At 42.4% G+C, this 21,691-nt stretch overlaps 1 protein-coding gene across 1 annotated transcript; it reads right to left on the minus strand.

Moving 5' to 3' along the window:
• Positions 1 to 2,721: 2,721 nt before the first annotated feature.
• LOC102286134 (zinc finger protein 665) lies at positions 2,722 to 21,685 on the minus strand. The gene is made up of 3 exons (XM_070367060.1): positions 16,798 to 21,685; positions 13,478 to 13,604; positions 2,722 to 3,918 (listed from the first exon to the last, which is right to left on the minus strand). The coding sequence occupies exons 1-3, from the start codon at positions 16,831 to 16,833 to the stop codon at positions 2,972 to 2,974; spliced, it is 1,110 nt and encodes a 369-aa protein (XP_070223161.1). The 5' UTR covers positions 16,834 to 21,685; the 3' UTR covers positions 2,722 to 2,971.
• Positions 21,686 to 21,691: the final 6 nt, after the last annotated feature.

Consider the following 21,691-nt stretch of genomic DNA (forward strand, 5'->3'; position numbering starts at 1 on the left):
CTTCCCAAGGTGATCTGTCTCCTCTTCTACCCACTGGGGTAGGACCTCCTGACTGGGGACTGGCCCTGTGGCCTTACCTTACCCTGTGGCCATTCCTGGTGAGTCCAGTTGGGGTTTGGCCATCTGGAGTCAGAATGCTGGTCCAAAAGAGAACCTGGAATGAGGAGGTGGTGCGCCTTCTGATTCAACTCGGGGATCCTCTGCTCTGACTCAGCCAAGCCACAAATCCGGCAGCTCAAGAGGCCAGTATGGGTGGAATCTAGCTAGGGCCTCCAGAAATGCTGCACAAACCAGTACTTGAGAAACCAAGCACCACACTTGGGAGGTTGGAGAACTCAGGTTTATTATGCTGCTGGGCCCAGAGGAGTTAACACTCCAAGGCTTGAGCCCTGAACAAAGGGGTTAGAGTTTTTCTACACGGAAAGGCATGATTAAGCAGGTTTGCAGGGGCTAGGGCGATTGCAGACCATTCAGGTATGACCTAAATCAAATCCCTTATGATTATACAGTAGAAGTGAGAAATAGATTTAAGGGCCTAGATCTGATAGATAAGAGTGCCTGATGAACTATGGAATGAGGTTTGGGACATTGTACAGGAGACAGGGATCAAGACCATCCCCATGGAAAAGAAATGCAAAAAAGCACAATGGCTGTCCGGGGAGGCCTTAAAAATAGCTGTAAAGAGAAGTGAAAAGCAAAGGAGAAAAGGAAAGATATAAGCATCTGAATGCAGAGTTCCAAAGAATAGCAAGAAGAGATAAGAAATCCTTCCTCGGTGATCAATGCAAAGAAATAGAGGAAAACAACAGAATGGCAAAGACTAGAGATCTCTTCAAGAAAATTAGAGATACCAAGGGAACATTTTATGCAAAGATGGGCTCGATAAAGGACAGAAATGGTATGGACCTAAGAGAAGCAGAAGATACTAAGAAGAGGTGGCAAGAATACACAGAAGAACTGTACAGAAAAGATCTTCATGACCCAGATAATCATGATGGTGTGATCACTGACCTGGAGCCAGACGTCCTGGAATGTGAAGTCCAGTTCACATTCAGAGAATCCCATTCACCAAACAAGGGTGAATGGGATAAGCTCCAGTTACTAGTATTGTGAGTTCCCACTTTCTGAGACCTATGTGATTTAGAGTTTGCAAGAAGCAAGCTGAGTTACAGAGGCAGAAGGAGAAGGAGGTAAAATTTTAACTTTTCCTCTTCAGTTTCTCTCCTGTATGAACTGCCTAATGGTCAGTTAAGGCTGAACATGAAATAGAAGCTTTGCCACATTCATTTCATTTGTATGCTTTCTATACAGTATGAATACTCTGATGAATTAGAAGGCCTGAATTCTAACTAAAGACTTTGCCACACTCATTACATTCGCACTGTTTCTCACAGTTGTTCCATTTGTAACGTTTTTCTCCACTATGACTTAATCTGATGCTTCCTATGATGGTCATTTCAAGCACCAGCCATACATCACATTTCTATGCTTTCTCTCCTGGATGAACTGCCTGATGGTGAGTTAAGGCTGACTGTGCACTAAAACCTTTGTCACAATTCTTACATTTGTAAGGTTTTGATAACTTATCATGAATAGTGTGGGATTCATGATCTCTGAAGATTTAGCTTTGGGACCAGGGACCAGGGTTGATCAATCAAGAGCTTTTGTGTAGCAGAGTTTTATTAAAGTGAAAAAGGGATAGAGAAAGCTTCTGACATAGACATCAGAAGGGGGATGGAGAGTGCCCCCCTGCTAGTTTTAGCAAGCTGTTTTATGTAGGTTGGAAAGTTATTCATCAGATAAGAGAGACACCTCAAGGCTGAGGGAGTTTCAGCAGGCCCCTCTCCCACAATATGCATTTTTTAGATAGGATGGCAAGAGATGTGTCATCCCCCAGCCATAAAACAACTGATACGAATACTGTTTTGTTGAGCTATCATCAGCCCATGGTTTGATGATAGTCAAATCTGATGATAGTCTTAGGAAGAATCATTCTGAAGAAAACATAGCTTAAGAAAAATTAAGAAAATGCAGTTACATAGTTTTTCATTAACATAGCTTAAGAAAAACATCACACAACACATTTATATGGTTTCTCTCCAGTATGAATTCTCTGATGAACTGCAAGGCTTGCATTTAAACTAAAGGCCTTGCCACATACATCACATTTATATGGTTTCTCTCCAGTATGAATTCTCCGATGAGATGCAAGGTTTCCATTTGACTAAAGGCCTTGCCACATAGATCACATTTATATGGTTTCTCTCCAGTATGAACTCTCCGATGAACTACAAGTCTTGCATTTAGACTAAAGGCCTTGCCACATACATCACATTTATATGGTTTCTCTCCAGTATGTACTCTCCGATGAACTACAAGCCTTGAATTTAGACTAAAGGCCTTGCCACATATATCACATTTATATGGTTTCTCTCCGGTATGCATTCTCCAATGAATTACAAGTTTGTTTACACAAAATGTTTGTCCTAATTTTTATATTTGTAAGGTTTTGCTCCAGTATGAATTCTCTGATGAATTACAAGGGTTGAATTTCGACTAAAGGCCTGTCCACATGCATCACATTTAAATGGCTTCTCTCCAGTGTGAATTCTCCCATGAATTACAAGTTTCCGTTTTACAGTAAAGGCCAGCCACATACATCACATTTATATGGTTTCTCTCAGTATGAAGGGTCTGATGAATTAAAAATATTGACTTTTCTACTAAAGGCCTTTCCACACACATCACATTTATATGGTTTCTCTCCAGTATGAACTCTCTGATGAACTACAAGCCTTGAATTTACACTAAAGGCCTTGCCACATACATCACATTTATATGGTTTCTCTTCAGTATGTAATTCTCTGATTAATTAAAAATATTGACTTTTGAGTATAGCCACAGCCACATACTTCACATGTATATGGTTTCTCTCCAGTATGAACTCTCCAATGAACTACAAGCCTTACATTTACAAAAAGGCCTTGCCACACACATCACATTTATATGGTTTCTCTCCAGTATGAACTCTCCAATGAATTCCAAGGTGTGACTTTCGAGTATAGCAATGGCCACATACTTCACATGTATATGGTTTCTCTCCAGTATGAAGGGTCTGATGAACTGTACACCTTGCTTTTCGACTAAAGGCCTTTCCACACACATCACATTTATATGGTTTCTTTCCAGTATGAACTCGCCGATGATGTTGAAGGTGTGTATGCTGTTTAAAGCAGTGGCCACATACATCACATTTATATGGTTTTTCTCCAGTATGATTTCTCTGATGAACTATAAGGGTCGATTTATCATTAAAAGCCTGACAACATATGTTACATTTATATGCTTTTCTTCCTGTATGGATTCTTTGATGTCTAGTGAGTTCTGAGTCCTGAAGAAAAGTTATGTTACACTCATTACAACTGTAAGTGTTTTTCTTGTGTGCTTCCTGGTCTGGTACCAGTTCTGAGGGATGTATAACAGCACTCTCTTGTTTATGAGAATTGCCTTTACGGACACTACGAGTTCTCTGAGGTGGTAAACCTGAGGCCCTACTGTTGATATTCACCACAACGTGACTACATTCAGAAACTGTCCCTTCAGATTCAAGTATCTGCAACTGATCCTGAAAGCTTGATCCATGCCTTTCAACAGGCTTATTTCCTGCATCACTTCTACTATCATGATCTCTTCTATTGGTGAGATTGTTGTTATGGGATATAGACGTTCCTCTGTCATTTCTTTCATCATCTGTCCACAAACACTCAAAATCATGCATATTTTCCTGTATCTTTCTGAGGAAAAAATCTTTGATTTCATGGCTTTCAGCTCTTCCAAACATCACTTTTTGACAACTTTCTTCTTTACCACTGTTTCCTTTTGCCTGTAGTTTCTTGATCATACGTATTTGAGACACATCTACAAAATATGAAAACCATATGCATTCTATCAATTACAATTCATAAAAAATTGTTTCATGCTGAATACATGGTATTATACCAAAAGGCATATCCATGCTGAACAGAATTATGCATCTTCCCAATGATGATCTTAAAAATATTTGAAACACTAAATGAATAGAACTCTTTAAAAATCAAAGAGCAATAGAACTCTTAGAAAATCAAAGAGCAATCCCATGGATAGAGGATGTAATCCAAATTAATTTTAGGATAGTGTTCTTGCCTTCAGGGACAAAGATACAGTCAGAACATATTAATTTTTTCCAAACTCATACAGTCAGACCATATTATTTTTCTCAAAGTTCTCAAAAAGGGTATTTTCGCACCATGACTTCTAAACTCATTCTACTTGGTAGTAAACACACTGCTGTCTCATAATTGAGGAGAAAATATAGCATACTGTACACACTTTATGCATACTTATACATAAGTACACGGTAAAGAACAGACAGAGCTATGTAGGTGACTTGGTAGTAAAGAATTAGCCTGCCAATGCAGGAGACATAGGATAGGGAGCTTCAGTCCCTAGGTGGCGGAGATTCCTGGAGGAGGAAATGGCAGCCACTGAACTATTTTTGCCTGAAAAAAATTCCATGGATGACAAACTTAGCAGGCTACTGTCCATGAGATCACAAAGAGTCAGACAGAACGATCAACTGAACAAGCATTCATTAACAGGCAATACACTGCAATGGTAAATAATCAAAAGAAGCACTTTAACGAATAATGGAAAACATAAATAGCAGTTGACAACTGTTCAGGAAATTCCCTAAAATAATGGGAAAAAAAAAAAAAAAAAACTTTCCTAAATACCTCTTATAAATCTATCAGTAGATAGATGTATAGGCATTTTATGACATTGACAAGTGGTTCATGTCAGTTACATTGTGTAATACATAAAGACCATCATCTTTAAATAACAAAATATTAATAAATGAAACATTGTCTACTTAAAGAACAGTCATTCAGTACAGCAATTCCCTATCTATACAGTAACTTTAACTTACCCAGTTCATTGGTTCCAAGATACATGTCAAGGAACAAGTTTTGGGGCCTCCCTTCTGGCTCAGAGGTAAAGAATCCACCTGGTAATTAACACAGGACACAAGGGTTCCATCCCTCATCTGGGAAGTTCCCACATACCTTGGAGAAACTAAGCCTGTAGGCCACAACTCCGTGTTCCAGAGTTTGGGAGTCACAACTACTGTGCACAGGCATACAGCCCATACACTGTAACAAGAGAAGGCATTAGAATGAGAAGTCTGTGCACTGCAAGTAGAGAGTAGCCCTTGCTTGCCACAAGTAGTGAAAAGCCCCTAAAGCAACAAAGACCCAGTGCAACCAAAAATAAAAAACATTTTAAAAATGTAATGTATTGGTATGAAGAAAACCAATATTATTTGAAAACTTATTAACCAGAGTCAGAGACAACACTCACAAAAATGAAAAGTAAAATAAAAACATACAAGATGTAAAGTAGACAAAGAGATGTCACAATAAACAAGACAGCAAGTAAATATATTCTTTAAGCAAAAGTAATCTTTCAGGCAAATTCCTTGGTGGTCCAGTCGTTAGGACTATGCACACACACTGGAGGGGGCACAGATTCCATCCAGGAATGGGGAACTAAGATACCACCTGCCACATGGCACAGGGAAAAAACAACAACAACAACAACAAAACCAAAAAACCAGTAACTTCTGACCTTTTCTGTAAAACAGGCAACATTCTATGCCACATAACAGCACTAATTACCTCAATCTTACAAATAAAGGTAGTGGATTCACAGGGTTCCTGTACACAACTCCATGGAACATGAAAGTAAATGAGCAAAAGCAGGACTGACACCAAGACTTACAGATTCAGACATGCTCTGAACCACCAGGGCCCACTTGGGCAGAACAGAGGACAAAAAGTTACAATGAACTCCAGGAGTGTAAAAAGGAAACTTCAGATCAGACACAAGAACTGATGGCTGTGTTACTCAGCCATCCCTCTTGGAAATCATTTCCAAGGTACCAACAAGATATCAACTCAGGTCCTGTCTAAGAGAGGACCTCAATATCCACTGCCCTTACAGGTTTCCTGAGTTACAATCACAGAAGATCCAAACTACATTCCTGTTACACACACCCCTGAAGGATGTGGCAAAAGCAGTAACAACAGGAACAGCTGAGGGCTCTGAACAGGAAGACAGGTTGAAGGCAGCTCTGTGTAGGATCTGAGACACCAAATGCAATCAAAGAGCTGCTAGTCTTGCCCTTCTTCCAATGAGGTCTCCCAAGTGCAGCAAATAGGAAGAGAAGCAGGCTGGGTCTGAAATAATCTCTGGAGGTGTCAGCGCTCTTCTACACGGACCAAAAAGCAGGCATCCGATGGAATCCAGCACAGAAGGGGGACAAAGAGGAAACAGATCCCTTTGAAACACCTCATCACATGCTTCCCATAGTCAAGCAACAACATTGACAGGAGTCAAATGACAGATTGTTACAGATCATATAAAGACTTTGCCTTTTGGGACCTCTTTTCTTGGAGGTCCATTTTGCATAAAACTTTTTTTTTTTTCCTAATTAAATCATTTTTTTCATTGAGAAACAGCCACCTGTAAGTCAGACCTACTTTCTTTCTCCCTAATAAAATGTAATTTTCTGGTAGGAGACTGATGGGCTCCATGTTAAATGTCTAGAATATGTCATCTTCCCCTTTGCATTCCCTGAGATAAGAGATACATGGGATCCAGTTGAGGAATTTACACCCAACAAAAACAGGGTAAATAGACAGTCATTCTCCAATCTCAGGGAATAATTATGGCAAGGACAAAGAAAGGAAAAAACCCTGTTTGTTAAGGGAGACACTACACATGCCCAGAAAGGCTGCTTGGAGTCAAAACTCACAGGATAATTCCAGGCCATAATGAGTCTTGCTCCTCCCAGAAGCCTTCACTTTGAGATCCAACTTGGCTAAGGTGTGCATGCACACTCCACGGAGGGTCCTGAGACAAATTAACCAGGAGAATAAACAAGGTGATTGGCCTGAGGGAAGATGAAGACCTGGAAAACTGTCCTTTGTAAAGAATTTACACTTCCCAAAGGTGTCTCTCTCTCTCTCTCAGGTTGCCCATGTGCCTTGCCGCATGTACTTTTCCTTTCAATAAACTTTTTCCTTTACTCTCTATCTTCTGCCTCGTCATCTGAATTTGTTCTTGACTAGGCAGGCCACACTAGGGACCTTAGCCCTAAATGTTGGCTCCTGTGGTCCAGGGGTTAGGAGTCTCGATCTGGGAAATTAAGAACTTGCTTCCAGCTTCTGCTCGCTCCCACTCACTGCTATGGGCATCCCAAATCAATTTCATTGTTCATACCTTTTGTTACTAAAAACACAGATCTTACTTTCCTTAAGCAACCATGAACTGTCCTTTATATTAGCATTTTATAGAATGGTGACCATAAATACCAGTGATAAATTCTAAAAACATTTGCTTCTTATGGAGAACATCTCAGGGTAGCAGCACACATATTAATAATCCAAAATCTCTTTAGTTTCTCTATGAGAGGAAATTACCAGTAATCAGTGCCTATGTGTGTGCTAAGTCGCTTCAGGCATGTACGACTCTTTGCAAACCCATGGATTGTAGCCTGCCAGCTCCTCCATGGTATTCTCCAGGCAAGAATACTGAAGTGGGTTGCCATTTACTACTCCAGGGATCTTTCTGATGCAGGGATTGAACTCTCAGTAATCAGTGTAATACAATAAAAGCATTATACAGTTTGATGACTCAACTCATGTCTTACTTAGATGAGCAAACAGATGTTTTTACTAGATATTTAATGTTGAATATTTCCCAGTTCATGTGCATCTGAAATTCATTTAGGTTAATTTCTCTTAACTGTTTGATTTGTAAGTGCTTACTTTTTCTTTTTAAAGCCAACTGAATTAGATCTCACTTACAAACTAACCTCAGCAATATTATCCAAAAACAAAGACACACAGTGAGACATGCATAAATCCAGACACACAGATGGACAGACAGAGACCATAGTTTTCTGCTTGAGATTTAAAATGTCTCTTTGACCTTTTCTTTCCCCTTGGTTTGAAATTCTAATTTGCCCAAGGTTGAGGCCTGAGGGAAAGTGGGTTATGTATCAAGGACTTGGTAAAGTTGCCGTGCTGTGCTAAGCTGTTTCAGTCAGGTCCTGACCATCTGTGATCCCATGGACTGTATCCTGCCAGGCTGCTCTTTCCATAGGACTCTCCAGGCAAGAACACTCTGGTGGGTTGCTATTCCCTCCTCCAGGGATCTTCCTAACCCAGGGATTAAACCTACCTTTCCCACATGTGCAGGCAGGTTCTGTACCATTAGAGTCATCTGGGATGCCCTGGTAAAGGTTAACTTCAAGCTTTTTCTAGGCTAGCTGTCTCAACGAGTTAGTTGCTTTTATCCACATGCAAAAAGAACTGGTTGTGCACATTCAAAGAGAAAAAAAAAAATCATTTTAACCAGTTTTCTCCAGAGTCTAGAGAATATTACAGCTATCCTATGTCAAAAAACTTATCTTTCCTTTCTATAGTCATAGTTTTGTAGCTAAAATACAGACCAAATAATGCTCAAATTGACTGTGAAAACAAGGGCAGATGGGGTGATAAAAATCTTGGATTGTCCCTCTGGGGAAATGGGGGTCTTAGATTGTTCAGAAGAATCTGAAGGGGTAAAGAAATTTCCTAGAGTGGGGGCAGGAGTGGGGGAAGCTGGGCTCATCCTCCCCGCTGAGAGACAGGGGAAGTTAGAAGGGGACCAGCTGATGGAGAGGGAGACAGAAGGGTTGGGAGGGGTTTAAGGACACAACAGGACAAAGAATGGAGAGAGAAAGGGCAGTGGGGGACACTACTGGAGCTGTGGGCCGGCTCAATAGAGAGCCGACTTAAAAAGTGAAGATTTGATCAGCCAATATATGATTTTGACACTGTAATATGGACAAACATCCTCACTAATCACATAATTATTTTTCCAGTAACTTCTCTAAGACAGTTTCAAGTTCGCTTTCTGTACCTCACGGTAGGAGAGAGGAGGATCCAGCCTCCCATCCAGCAGGGCAGATTCTTATCCTTTCTCAAGGGGCGAGAGTCACAAACATTAAGTAACTTCTAAGGATTCAGTTCATTTCAGTTCAGTCTCTCAGTCGTGTCCGACACTTTGGGATCCCATGAATTGCAGCATGCCAGGCCTCCCTGTCCATCACCAACTCCCAGAGTTCACTCAGACTCACATCCATTGAGTCAGTGATGCCATCCGGCCATCTCATCCTCTGTTGTCCCCTTTTCCTCCTGCCCCTAATCCCTCCCAGCATCAGAGTCTTTTTCCAATGAGCCAACTCTTCACATCAGGTGGCCAAAGTATTGGGATTTCAGCTGTAGCATCAGTCCTTCCAAAGAACATCCAGGGCTGATCTTCTTGAGAATGGACTGGTTGGATCTCCTTGCAGTCCAAGGGACTCTCAAGAGTCTTCTGTAATGCCACAGTTCAAAATGCCACAGTTCAATTCTTCAGCACTCAGCTTTCTTCACAGTCCAACTTTCACATCCATACATGACCACTGGAAAAACCATAGCCTTGACTAGCTAGACCTTTGTTGGCAAAGTAATGTCTCTGCTTTTGAATAGGCTATCTAGGTTGGTCATAACTTTTCTTCCAAGGAGTAAGCGCCTTTTAATTTCATGGCTGCAATCACCATCTGCAGTGATTTTGGAGCCCCTCAAAAATAGTCTGACACGGCTTCCACTGTTTCCCCATCTATTTCCCATGAAGTGATGGGACCAGATGTCATGATCTTCGTTTTCTGAATGTTGAGCTTTAAGCCAACTTTTTCACTCTCCTCTTTCACCTTCATCAAGAGGCTTTTTAGTTCCTCTTTACTTTCTCCCATAAGGGTGGTGTCATCTGCATATCTGAGGTTATTGATATTTCTCCCAGCAATCTTGATTCCAGCTTCTGTTTCTTCCAGTCCAGCATTTCTCATGATGTACTGAAAGCCCTGTTTAATTTATGGTTCCAATTCTCACACAATCCAGAGAAGATGTCCCATGTATTAGCTAATGAGTAATAAGGTGAATCTTACCATCTGGGAATAAAAATGTCATCAACTTTAATCTCTTGAATCCTAAAGAGTGGCGTTTTGTGTCACAAATCCTGCTCACAGTGCCAATTAATGCCTTGCCAAAAGTTTTCACTTTTGTCTCAGGTTCCAAGGATTTTTTTAAGAAAATATGCCACTCATTCTATACAAATAAATATTCCAATATTTATTAGAGAATTACCTAGCTGACTTTCAATATACTAATCCAACCAGTCCATCCTAAAGGAGATCAGTCCTGGGTGTTCATTGGAAGGACTGATGTTGAAGCTGAAGCTCCAGTACTTTGGCCACCTGATGCGAAGAGCTGACTCATTTGAAAAGACCCTGATGCTGGGAGAGATTGAGGGCAGGAGGAGAAGGGGACGACAGAGGATGGGATGGTTGGGTGGCATCACCGACTCAGTGGACATGGGTTTGGGTAAACTCTGGAAGTTGGTGATGGACAGGGTGGCCTGGGGTGCTGCGGTTCATGAGGTCACAAAGAGTTGGACATGACTGAGCAACTGAACTGAACTGAAAAGACAAGGAAATAGAAACAGCAGATACATCACCTGCGGGAGTCCAGCTCCAGCAGCCAGGGATTCAACCTGAAGGGAGGGGCGGTGTCAGCGAGTAACGATACAGCCTCGCAATTTTCTTGGACTGCGTAACTTTATTTCAAGCTTAAGATTCTTTTTATACTTTAACAAAAGCATTAGGTCAGAGGTTTGACATTTTCAATTTCCCCTCACCCAAATTTATTGTCTCCATAAATCATTGTTGCCCTTCAAACAGAGTTTCTGCTCCAGCGGTTCTCTCAGAATAGTGTTTGCTTTAACTCGTGATTACATTGTAACTCGTGCTTAAGTCTGGGCTGCATACCACAAATCTCAGCTTATTTTTTATCTTTCTAAGTCCTGTTTGCCCCTAGTATCCTGAGCTCACTATCTCTTAAAAAGGGCTTCTAGCTATTAATATCTCTAAAGTTTCTAACCTCTATAAGCTATAGTAAAATATGCTAACATTACAACATTCCTTAAATCTTTAACTTCCAACTATTTTAATTATTCCTAAGCCCTAAATTCAGCAAACTCCTTTGCCATAAACATTTTCCTCACAAATAGGTTTCAAATAGCAATCCCTCCCATGGCTGTGGACTATTCTGGAACACTCTTTTGTAAAAGTCCTTGAACAAATGTCAATGATTAACTTTATGAATTATTCTCTGAGCACAGCTGCAGAAGGCTTTGGGCCTTCTCATGCTCCTCTCAAGAACAATAAGCACCTTAATATTCTTCTCAGTCAACTCAGTCGAGGAGAGGAAAAAATAAGTCAGAATCACAAGGCCTAACTCCTTCATCCCAGCTCCGTGCCTGCGGGACAAAGAGAGGGGGTTGGGGCTGTGCCTCCATTTTGTCAGTAATGCCTAACGCAACTCCTGACAATCACCAAATTGGCTTCTGACCAACATCCAGACTGGAACAGCCCTGGGAAGTCCCAGGACACAGCACAGCTGGAGTCTCAACTGGATAAAGGTCCCAGGCAGCCTGTCCACTCCATGGGTGAGGCTTTAACATTGCAGTTCAGGGTTCCTGCTTATCATCCCAGGATGCAAACCAATATCATCAATCTGTGAGCAAACAGCAGCTCTGGTTTCATCTTAATGCTGTTTGTTTTGTCTTATGAAACTTGGATGTTCCTAAGCCTGGGGCTGGGTTGTCACAGCCTTTTGAACAATCTCAAGGGTGAACAATCTCAAGATTTGTGTCCTAACTTATCTATGTTGCTGCAAGCCTTGAACTCACAGCAGGCAGTCATGGTACTCACAGTCAGGGTGTGTCCAGGGAGGTTGGAGGCAAGCACAGAGGAATGCACTGCTTTGTCTTGAAGCCTAAACAGGATTATTTATTTAATTTCCCTAACACTCTGGTGGCCTCATGGTAAAAAGTTAGCTTGCTGATGTGGGAGACATGGGTTCAATCCTTGTTCTGGGAAGATCTCACATGCCAGGGAGCAACTAAGCTGATGAAGGACAGATACTGAGCCTGTGTAGCAAAACTACTGAAGTGTGTGTGCCTAGAGCTGGTGCTCCACAACAAAAGAAGCCACCGCAATGAGAAGCCATGCACCCTGCAAGCAGAGAGTAGCCCCCACTTGTCTCAAATAGAGAAATGGCCATACAGGAAATAGACCCAGTATAGCCAAAAAAAAAAAAAAAAAAAAAAAACCCCAAAGGCCTTGTCTTTGTCTCTGTGGGCACCACTGTAAAGCACCACTGGAGGGTGATGTACATTTCACACATCAAAGAACAGAGCAGGAAGTTGAAGAGAAGAAAAATCTCCTGTGAGAGTTCATAAACACTAAATATCTGTTTTCTCACAGAACTCTCACACTTCAAGAGTTTCCCAAACACGATGAATTGTGTGGCTTCCTCTCTGTCCTTGTGACAGCTGACCTGAAATCACACTGTTGATCTTTTCCCATTAATCTGATTTTCTACTATTAGCACCTCATTCTCCATAATCCAGGGATCTTTCTTGTGCTACAAAAATAGAGTTATAATTCAGGTCAGAATCAGAAATTCCTGCTCAGAAGAAATGTCATATACTTGGCTTCTTCCAGAATCCAAACTTTCTTTTTTAAAAATAAATGCATTTGCTATCTTTAATAATTTTGTTGATTCATTTATTTTGGCTCGAGTGAGTGATCCTTGCTGCTTGGACTTTTCCCAAGTTGGGTAAGTAGGGGTTACTCTCCAGTTGCAATGTTTGGACTTCTTCATTTGCTTTGCCTTCTCCTGGGTCCACGGGCTTCAGTAGTTCTCCCATGTGGGCTCAGTAATCGCAGCTTCCAGGACTAGAGTGCTGCTTTAGTAGTTCTGGCCCACAGGCTTAGCTGCTCTGTGACATGTGGGATCTTCCAGACCAGAGATCAAACCTGTGTCTCCTGCATTGGCAGGTGGAAAATCCCAGCTCTTTTGTCAGTCAAGAAATGAGGACATTATGATGGACAGAAAATATTTCACAAATTACTTTACTATTTGCCTCCTTCTGAATGCACAGGGAACAGTACAATATACAGTATAGTATATATCAGTTATCTAGTTCCTTTCCAAGAGTTACTGAACCAAGAACACAGGGTATAAAATAGACATCTGGATATTTCAAAGTTTGAAATCAGCTTTATAAACACTCAAGCTCTGGAAAAACTCCTTGTGTATCACACAGTGGGCAGGTCATCAGAAGGAAAGACAAGTTTAACCTCCTGATGCCAATCATGAAGCCTTACATGTCTGAGTGAACAAGGTTTTCAGCTCAGTCAAGAAAAACAGGGCTCCCAAGACACAGTGAGGGAAAATGCAGAGATACTCCAAAGTAGATCCCTACTTCAGAGGGAAGTGATCCTCACCAACAGACAGCAGGTTCCTGAGGGTCTCCACCATCACGTCCTTGTACAAGGTCCTCTGGGCAGGGTCCAGACAGTCCCACACCTCAGGAGTGAAATCTATGAACACATCCTTGAAGGTCAACTGTGCCTGAAATGAAAACACATGTCACCAACGGGCCCTGAGGAGGGTTATTATTTTCACAGAAAAGGAGAAGAGGTGAGACAAGTGAGGTCAATTCAGCTGAAGTAATATTCTGATAGATCTCTCTAATTTAGTTTCCTATTTTTTCTAAGATGATGATATCCTCCAATCAACATGAATTCATCATGGGTGTGGACAAGACATGAAAAATATACAGATTACAATCAACAGTGGGTCGTTGATGCAGAATTGTTACGTTCAACACACTGAGTGACATTCACTATCTAGATGAGTTACAGCAAGACTGCTGTCTTCAGAGAGGACAAAGTCCACAGTGGCTTTAAAAGAACACAGACTGTGATGAGGATGTCATCATCACACTCACGAGAGGTGTCTCAACACTTCATACAAACTAAGCATTAGTCTAAAGACTTTACCCATATGAACTTGTCATCAACATAACAGCAACAGTAGAGAAAGATCTGTGTCCATCTTACTGGGGAGAAAACTCTGTCACTCTAATAAATAGCTCTGATCAAACAGTTAAGAAATGAGGCAATAGCACCTGAGCTCAGGTGGTTGGGAGAGACAACTGAACCTAAGGAATCAAAGAGTTAAGTAACAGTATAAAAGACCATCCCCAGAGAGTCCCCTGAGAATACCTGAAACAAGTTCAAGGGAGCTGAAGGGCAATGGAACAGCATGAATAGTCACTGTACAGGGTCACCCCCTCTACCCCTCAACCCACACAATGTCAATAATCTGACTACTATTTACATTATTCATGTGGTGAGGTAGAAAATATTAAAGGCCATTGAATACACACTTAAGATACAACTGCAACTGCTCTAAGCATAAACCGTATTTATGAGATGGTTTTGTAATAAAATCATGGAGTTACACATCCATGCACTCATGCATGTACATGGAAACACATTATTGATTGAAAAAGAAGACTTGTCTTTATTTTTTCTTTCATTCAATCAAAATTTAGTGAGTATCAACTCTGTGTCCCCAACTGGGAGTACAGCAGTGAACATGACGGAGCTTACCATCCAGCAGCCAGCCAGCCAATTACATCCATAATTTTAATATCACTATTTTTATTTGTGCTCTGAAACAGGCCTGGTGCTAAGAGAAGATTCAGCAGAAAGTCTTGACCTACATCAAGAAATCAGACAAGGTCTCTGTGAGGAAGAAACACTTAGGATTGGCAAGGTGGGAAATGGAAGAGTTTTGTAAGCAGACAGAAGAGCCTGAGTGCTCTGACGCAGGAAGATATTTACTGAACAGAAAACCAGCCAGTGTGACTGCAACGTAGGGAATGAAGACGGGTAATGCCAGGTAGAGGCTGATTTCTGCAAGGCCTATAAATTGAGGATGTTATTTCAAAAGCAACTGGACATCACTTAAGAATCTGCAGGAGGAAAGTTAGAGGTTTAGGTTTGTTTTTCAGCACTCACTCTGCTATGTGAGGAGGTTGTTGTTCAGTTGGCTCAGTCATGTCAGACTCTTTGGGACTCCATGGACAGTAGCCTGCCAGGCTCCTCTGTCCATGGGATTCTTCAGGCAAGAAAACTGGAGTGGGTGCCCATTCCCTTCTCCTACATTTTGGCATCTTTGGGACATTAAAAGTGAGTCAAATATAAGTTTGATTCAGTAAGTTTGTTAACATTCTATTTCCTTTTTACAGCTTATCTGGTTTGTTTATGCTGGGCCTTCGTTGCTGTGACCCAGCTGTCTCTACTTGTGGCTGCACTGCATGGAGTTGTGGCTGCAGTGCCCAGGCTCTCATTGCAGTGGCTTCTCTTGTTTCAAAAGACAAGCTCAAGCATGCGGGCTTCAGTAGTTAAGGATTCTGGGCTCCAGAGCACAGCCACAGCAGTTGTTGGGCATGGGCTTAGTTGCTCTGCAGCATCTTCCAGGAATTGGGATGGAACCCGTGTCCCCTACATTGGCAGACACATTGCTATCCACTTTATCACCAGGAAGTCCTCAACATTATTTTATACTATTAAAAACATAAAAAGTAGTACAAGCAGAAAAAATACACAAAATACTTTAATGCCATCTGTATAAAATATCTGTATTTAAAAACAATATGAGGGTGTCCCCAGTGATTCAGTTATAAAGAGTCCACTGACCAATATAAGAAACACAGGTTGTTGCCTGGTCCGTTAAGATCCCACATGCTGAGGGGCAACTAAGCCTGTGAACCTCAATTCCTGAGCCAGAGCTCCAGAGCCCAGGAGGTGAAACTACTGAAGCCAGCACGCTCTAGAGCCTGGGCTGCAAGACAAGAGAAGCCACCACAATGAGAAGTTCGCACACTGCAACTAGAGAGTGGCCAACTCATCAGAATTAGATAAAAGCCATTACAGCAATGAAGAGTCAGTATAGCAAATAAATATATTTTAAAAATAATATGTGACTTTATTCTTAATTTTAGGTATACAGTTATTAACTCAGAGTTTACTATTTTATTCCAATAATAAAACATTAAATCAAAATTAGTAAAGTTGGGGAATTCCCTGGCGGTCCAGTGGTTAAGATCCCACACTTCCACTGACGGGTTTCAGGCTGAACCACTACTCAGGGAACTAACCCCTGCAAGCTGCACTGTGCAGCCAAAAAAGAAAGAAAAAAAAATTAGCAAACTATATTTCATAGTTTAAATGAGATGATGTAATGAAACACTCTCCAGCCCTGAGGTCTTTTTTTGATCTTTCCATTCAATTCTGAAACACTAAGATTTTCAAGGAGGTCCTCATTTAGTTTTAAATGTACTATAAAAAGTGAGAACTAATTTCTCTTGGTTAGTTCCTTTTCCAGATTTTACCACATACTCTGCATATGAACCTCTGACTCCAGGTGCAGCTTCTTTACCCTGGTTGACAGAGACCAGACAGTGCATCCAGATGGGCCCTAAGCAATCTCTGCTGCCCAACAGCACTGAGACCCCGTCTCCAACCCGTGGGTGAGAAGCCCTGTCGAGGACGGTGCCCAGGGGAGCCTCCTCACAAGGGCCAGGTCACTGGGTCATGGGGAGACGAGATCTAAGTGGAGATGACAGGCCCTGAGGTAAGTGTGCATGTACAGCAGTCAGATAGGACACTCCAGAGTCGGACATGATTAGCGAGTCCAGAGAAGGGCAATTCAGAAAGGACAGACTGAGAATCCTCTGAGAATATGACCTTACCTGAGAAAGAGCCATGCCTAACTCCTGTTCTTTCATCTTCCTTCTCTTCTGGGCTTCCTCAGGCAACACAAGTCTTCAGAGGTCTATCATGAAAGTGGAAAACATGCTGGCATCTGGTCCCATAACTTCATGGGAAATAGATGGGGAAACAGTGTCAGACTTTATTTTTGGGGGCTCCAAAATCACTGCAGATGGTGATTGCAGCCATGAAATTAAAAGACACTTACTCTTTGGAAGGAAAGTTATGACCAAACGAAATAGCATGTTGAAAAGCAGAGACATTACTTTGCCAACAAAGGTCTGTCTAGTCAAGGCTATGGTTTTTCCAGTGGTCATGTATGGATGTGAAAGTTGGACTGTGAAGAAAGCTGAGTGTCGAAGAATTGATGCTTTTGAACTGTGGTGTTGGAAAAGACTCTTGTGAGTGCCTGGGACTGCAAGGAGATCCAACCAGTCAATTCTGAAGGAGATCAGCCCTGGGTGTTCTTTGGAAGGACTGATGCTAAAGCTGAAACTCCAATACTTTGGCCACCTCATGCGAAGAGTTGACTCACTGGAAAAGACTCTGATGCTGGGAGGGATTGGGGGCAGGAGAAGGGGGCGACAGAGGATGAGATGCCTGGATAGCATCACCGACTTGATGGACATGAGTGTTGGGTGAACTCTGGGAGTTGGTGATGGACAGGGAGGCTTGGCGTGCTGCAATTCATGGGGTCGCAAAGAGTCAGACACGACTGAGTGACTGAACTGAACTGAATGCTTAGGGTCATCACACCCCATTCCTGAGCCCCAACCACAGACGCAGGGAAGCCCTCACCATGAGGAACAGACAGTCCTCTGTGCCCACTGTCTCAGGAGGGACTCAGGACAGGCAACTCCGGCAGAGACCAACACAGGACTTTCACACTTTCCCTCGGATCACACTCCCCTCCTGGTGAGGCCTCATGCACACAGCAGCAGGGGGTACCTCCACTGACCCCACAATCCACTTCAGGTCACACAGCAGGCCCTGGTCCAGCCCCACTGAGAGCAGAGCGCCCTTCCCTCCCCCAGGGCCTAATCTCAGTCTCAGAAGTGGAGGCTAAAAGCCCTGGTGCTCAATGCAGGATCCAGATCGGAATCATCTGCAGTCTGTGCACATTCCTGGGGCGAGGCCCCACACGAGAACCTGAGGAGCATGTCTGTTGGGGGAGGGGTATGAAACATGCCCGGGCAAAAAGCCTCATGCTCTCATGTGATGCCTGTGTTGAGCACTAGTGAAGGATTAAGCCCAGGCCACCTCCCACTTTCTTCTTTTCCAGCTTTACTGAGACTAAGGAGAAGGGTTATGTATATATACCATACACCATATGATCATGTGACACTGTGAAATATTTATCACAATCTACGAACCAACACATCCATCACCTCCAAATTTCCATGTTGTGTGTGTGGTGACAACATTGATGACATACTCTCCTGACAAATTCCCAGCATGCAGTAACAGAATGGGATTAACTACGGTCAGCATGTTGCACACACCTCCCCAGGACCCACTCATTTTACAACTCAAAGTCTGTACCTTTCAACCAACATCTCCCTAACCTCCCCACCTCCCAGCCCCAGATAACCACCACCCACTGTCTGGTACTAGTGAGTTTCACTTTTTTACATTCTACAGATAAGCGAGCACATACAATATCAGTCTTACCCTGTCTGTCCTAAATTCACTTAGCATAATATTCTCTACATTCATCCAAGCTATCCCAAGTGACAAAAATCTCCATTTTTACAGGAAGGGATAAGAAATCCTTCCTCAGTGTTCAATGCAGAGCATGAAAGTGTATCCACAGAGAGTTTTCTGAGAATACCTGAAACAAGTTCAAGAAAGCTGAAGAGCAATGAAGGTGTAGAATCCCAGATCTTTTGTCAGCCAAGAAATGATGGACATTATAGACAGAGAGAAAAATATTCACAAATTAATTTACTATCTGCCTCCTTCTGAATAATAGGCAAGAGTATAATATACAGTATAATATGTAGGTATCTGGGCTTCCCCAGAGGCTCAGCAGTAAAGAATCTGCCTGCAATGGAAGTGACATGGGGCTGATATCTGCATGGGGAAGATCCCCCTGGAGGAGGGCATTGCAATCCACTCCTGTATTCTTGCCTGGAGAATTTCAGGGGCAGAGGAGCCTGAAGGGCTATGGTCTACTGGGTCGCAAAGAGGCAGACACGACTATCAGATAAATGGTTACTGTACAGGGTCACCCCCTCTCCCCACCAACCCACACAATGTCAATAATCTTACCACTATTTCCATCAGTCATGTGCTGAGGTAGAAAAAACTTAAGGCTGTGGAAAACACTTAAGATACAATTTCAACCGCTACAAAGCATAAAACGTATTTATGAGATGATGTTCTGTAATAAAACCATGGAATTACAGATCCATGCACTCACACATGCACACATAAACACACAACTGGTTGAAACAAGGAAGAGTTGTCTTTACTTTTTTCTTTCAATCAAAATTTACTGAGCGTCAACTCTGGGCCCCAAAGTGGGAATATAGCAGTGAACGTGATGGAGCTTACCATCTAGCAGCCAGCCGGCCAATTACATCCATAATTTTAACATCACTATCGTTATATGTGCTCTGAAACAGGCCTGGTGCTAAGAGAAGATTTAACAGAAAGTCTTGACCTACATCAATAAATCAGACAAGGTATCCGTGAGGAAGAAACACTTGGATTGGCAAGGTGGGAAGTGGAAGACTGATGCAACCAGGGAGTACAGCCTGAGTGCTGGCTCTGAGGCAGGAAGGTATTTAGTGAACAGAAAGCCAGTCAGTCTGACTGGGACACAGCAAAAAGAGCGGTGATGCCAGGTACAGGCTGCTTTCTACAAGGTCTTTGGATTTAGGACTTTATTCCAAAAGTACCTGGAAGTCACTGAAGAATCTGCAGGAGGTAAATCAGAAATTTAGTTTTGTTTTTCAGAGCTCACTCTCCAGTGTGTGGAGGTTTTTGTTGTTTAGATACTCAGTCATGTCAGACTGTTTGCGACCTCATAGTAGCCTGCTATGCTCCTCTGTTCATGGGATTTTCAGGCAAGAATACTGGAGTGGGTGGCCGTTCCCTTCTCCAAAAAGATGCCTTTGACACATTCTGGGATGATACTCCTGTCTTCTTTTATTCATGTGTATTTCAGCATCTTTAGGACATTAAAAAGCAATCAATTGCACTTCAGTAATGTGTCAGCATTCTCTGTCTTTTCTAAAGCTTATTTATTTTGGTTTTGCTGGGTCTTTGTTGCTGTGAGCACACTTTCTGTACTTACGGCTGCAATGCCCAGACTTCTCGTTGCAGTGGCTTCTCTTGTTTTTGAACACATGCTCCAGAGTGTGTGGGCTTCAGGAGTTATGGCTCCCGGGCTATAGAACACAGTCAGTAGTTGTGGCACATGGGCTTATTTGCTCTGAGGCATCTTCCTGGACCTGGGATGGAACCCGTGCACCCTACATTGGCAGGCACATTCTTACTCACTGTACCACCAGGGAAGTCCTCGACATTATCTTATACTAGCTCAAAATAATAATAATAATAATAATACAAGCAGAAAATAATATACAGATTTAAAAAATAATACGAGGGCTTCCCCTGTGGTGCCTGATCCGTTAAGATCCCACATGATGAGGGGCAACTAAGCCCATGAGCCTCAATTTCTGAGCAAGAGCTGTAGAGCCCAGCAGGTGAAATTACTGAAGCCAGCGTGCTCTACAATCTGAGTTGCAAGATAAGAAAAGCCACTGTAATAAGAAACTCATACACTGCAACTAAAGAGTGGCCACCACACACCAGAACTAGATAAAAGCCACTGCAGCGATGAAGATCAGTACAGCCAATATATATTTTTTAAATATATTAAAAAAAAAAGTAATATGATTTTATCCTTAACGTAAGGGAGGTAGTTATTAACAGAATCCAATGTTTACCTTTTTACTCCATAACCAAATATTGCATGAAGATTAGGAAAGTTGGGGGAATTCCCTGTCAGTTCACTGGTTAAGATCCCACACTTCCACCACTGGGTTTCGGGTTTAATGCCTCCTCAGGGAACTGAGACCCTGCAAGCTGCATTGTATGGCCAAAAAAGAAAAAAAACTAATTAGCCAACTATATTTCATAGTTTAAAGTAGACACTGTAATGAAATACTCTCTAGACCTGAGGTCTGTTTCTGAACTTTCCGTTCCATTTCCAAATATTTCAGATTTTCAAGGAGGTCCTCATTTAGTTTTAAATGCTATTTAAAAATTCAGATCTGATTTCCCCTTATTGGCCTCTTTTCCAGATTTTAGCACGTACTGTGCATGTTAATACCTCACATCTAGTGTGCAGCTTCCTTACCCTGGTTGACAGAGGGCAGACAGGGAATCCAGGTGGGCCCTAAGCAAAGCAATCCCTGCTGCCCAACAGCACTGAAACCCCATCTCCAACCCATGGATGTGAAGCCCTGCCCAGGACAGTGCCCAGGGGAGCCTCCTCACAAGGGCCAGGTCACCGGGTCATGGGGAGACGAGATCTAAGTGGAGACGACAGACCCTGAGGGAAGGCCCCAGGTGAGTGTGCATGTACAGGAGTCAGACAGGACACTCCAGAGTCAGACATGATTAGCGAGTCCAGAGAAGGCCATTTCAGGAAGGCAGTGTGAGAATCCACTGAGAATATGACCTTACCTGAGAAAGAGCCATACCTGACTCCTGTTCTCTCCTTCTTCTCCTCCTCCTCCTCTTCTGGGCTTCCTCAAGTAACATGAGTCTTCATGGGGTATCAAGAAGATGGAAAACATGTTATTTAATGTTTAGAGTCAACAAATCCCCTACCTGAGCCCCAACCACACACACAGGGAAGCC

Source organism: Bos mutus, unplaced genomic scaffold (assembly GCF_027580195.1).
Source record: "Bos mutus isolate GX-2022 unplaced genomic scaffold, NWIPB_WYAK_1.1 CTG942, whole genome shotgun sequence".
In the NCBI taxonomy this organism is placed as follows: Eukaryota; Metazoa; Chordata; class Mammalia; order Artiodactyla; family Bovidae; genus Bos; species Bos mutus.

Coding starts and splice junctions, on each gene's coding strand:
- LOC102286134 (XM_070367060.1), bottom strand. CDS start 16,833: ATGAAAGAACAGGAGTTAGGCATGGCTCTTTCTCAG. Junction 13,605..16,797: donor TAGGCATGGCTCTTTCTCAG/GTAAGGTCATAT, acceptor TTTTCATTTCAG/GCACAGTTGACCTTCAAGGA. Junction 3,919..13,477: donor CAGGAACCTGCTGTCTGTTG/GTGAGGATCACT, acceptor CATATTTTGTAG/ATGTGTCTCAAATACGTATG.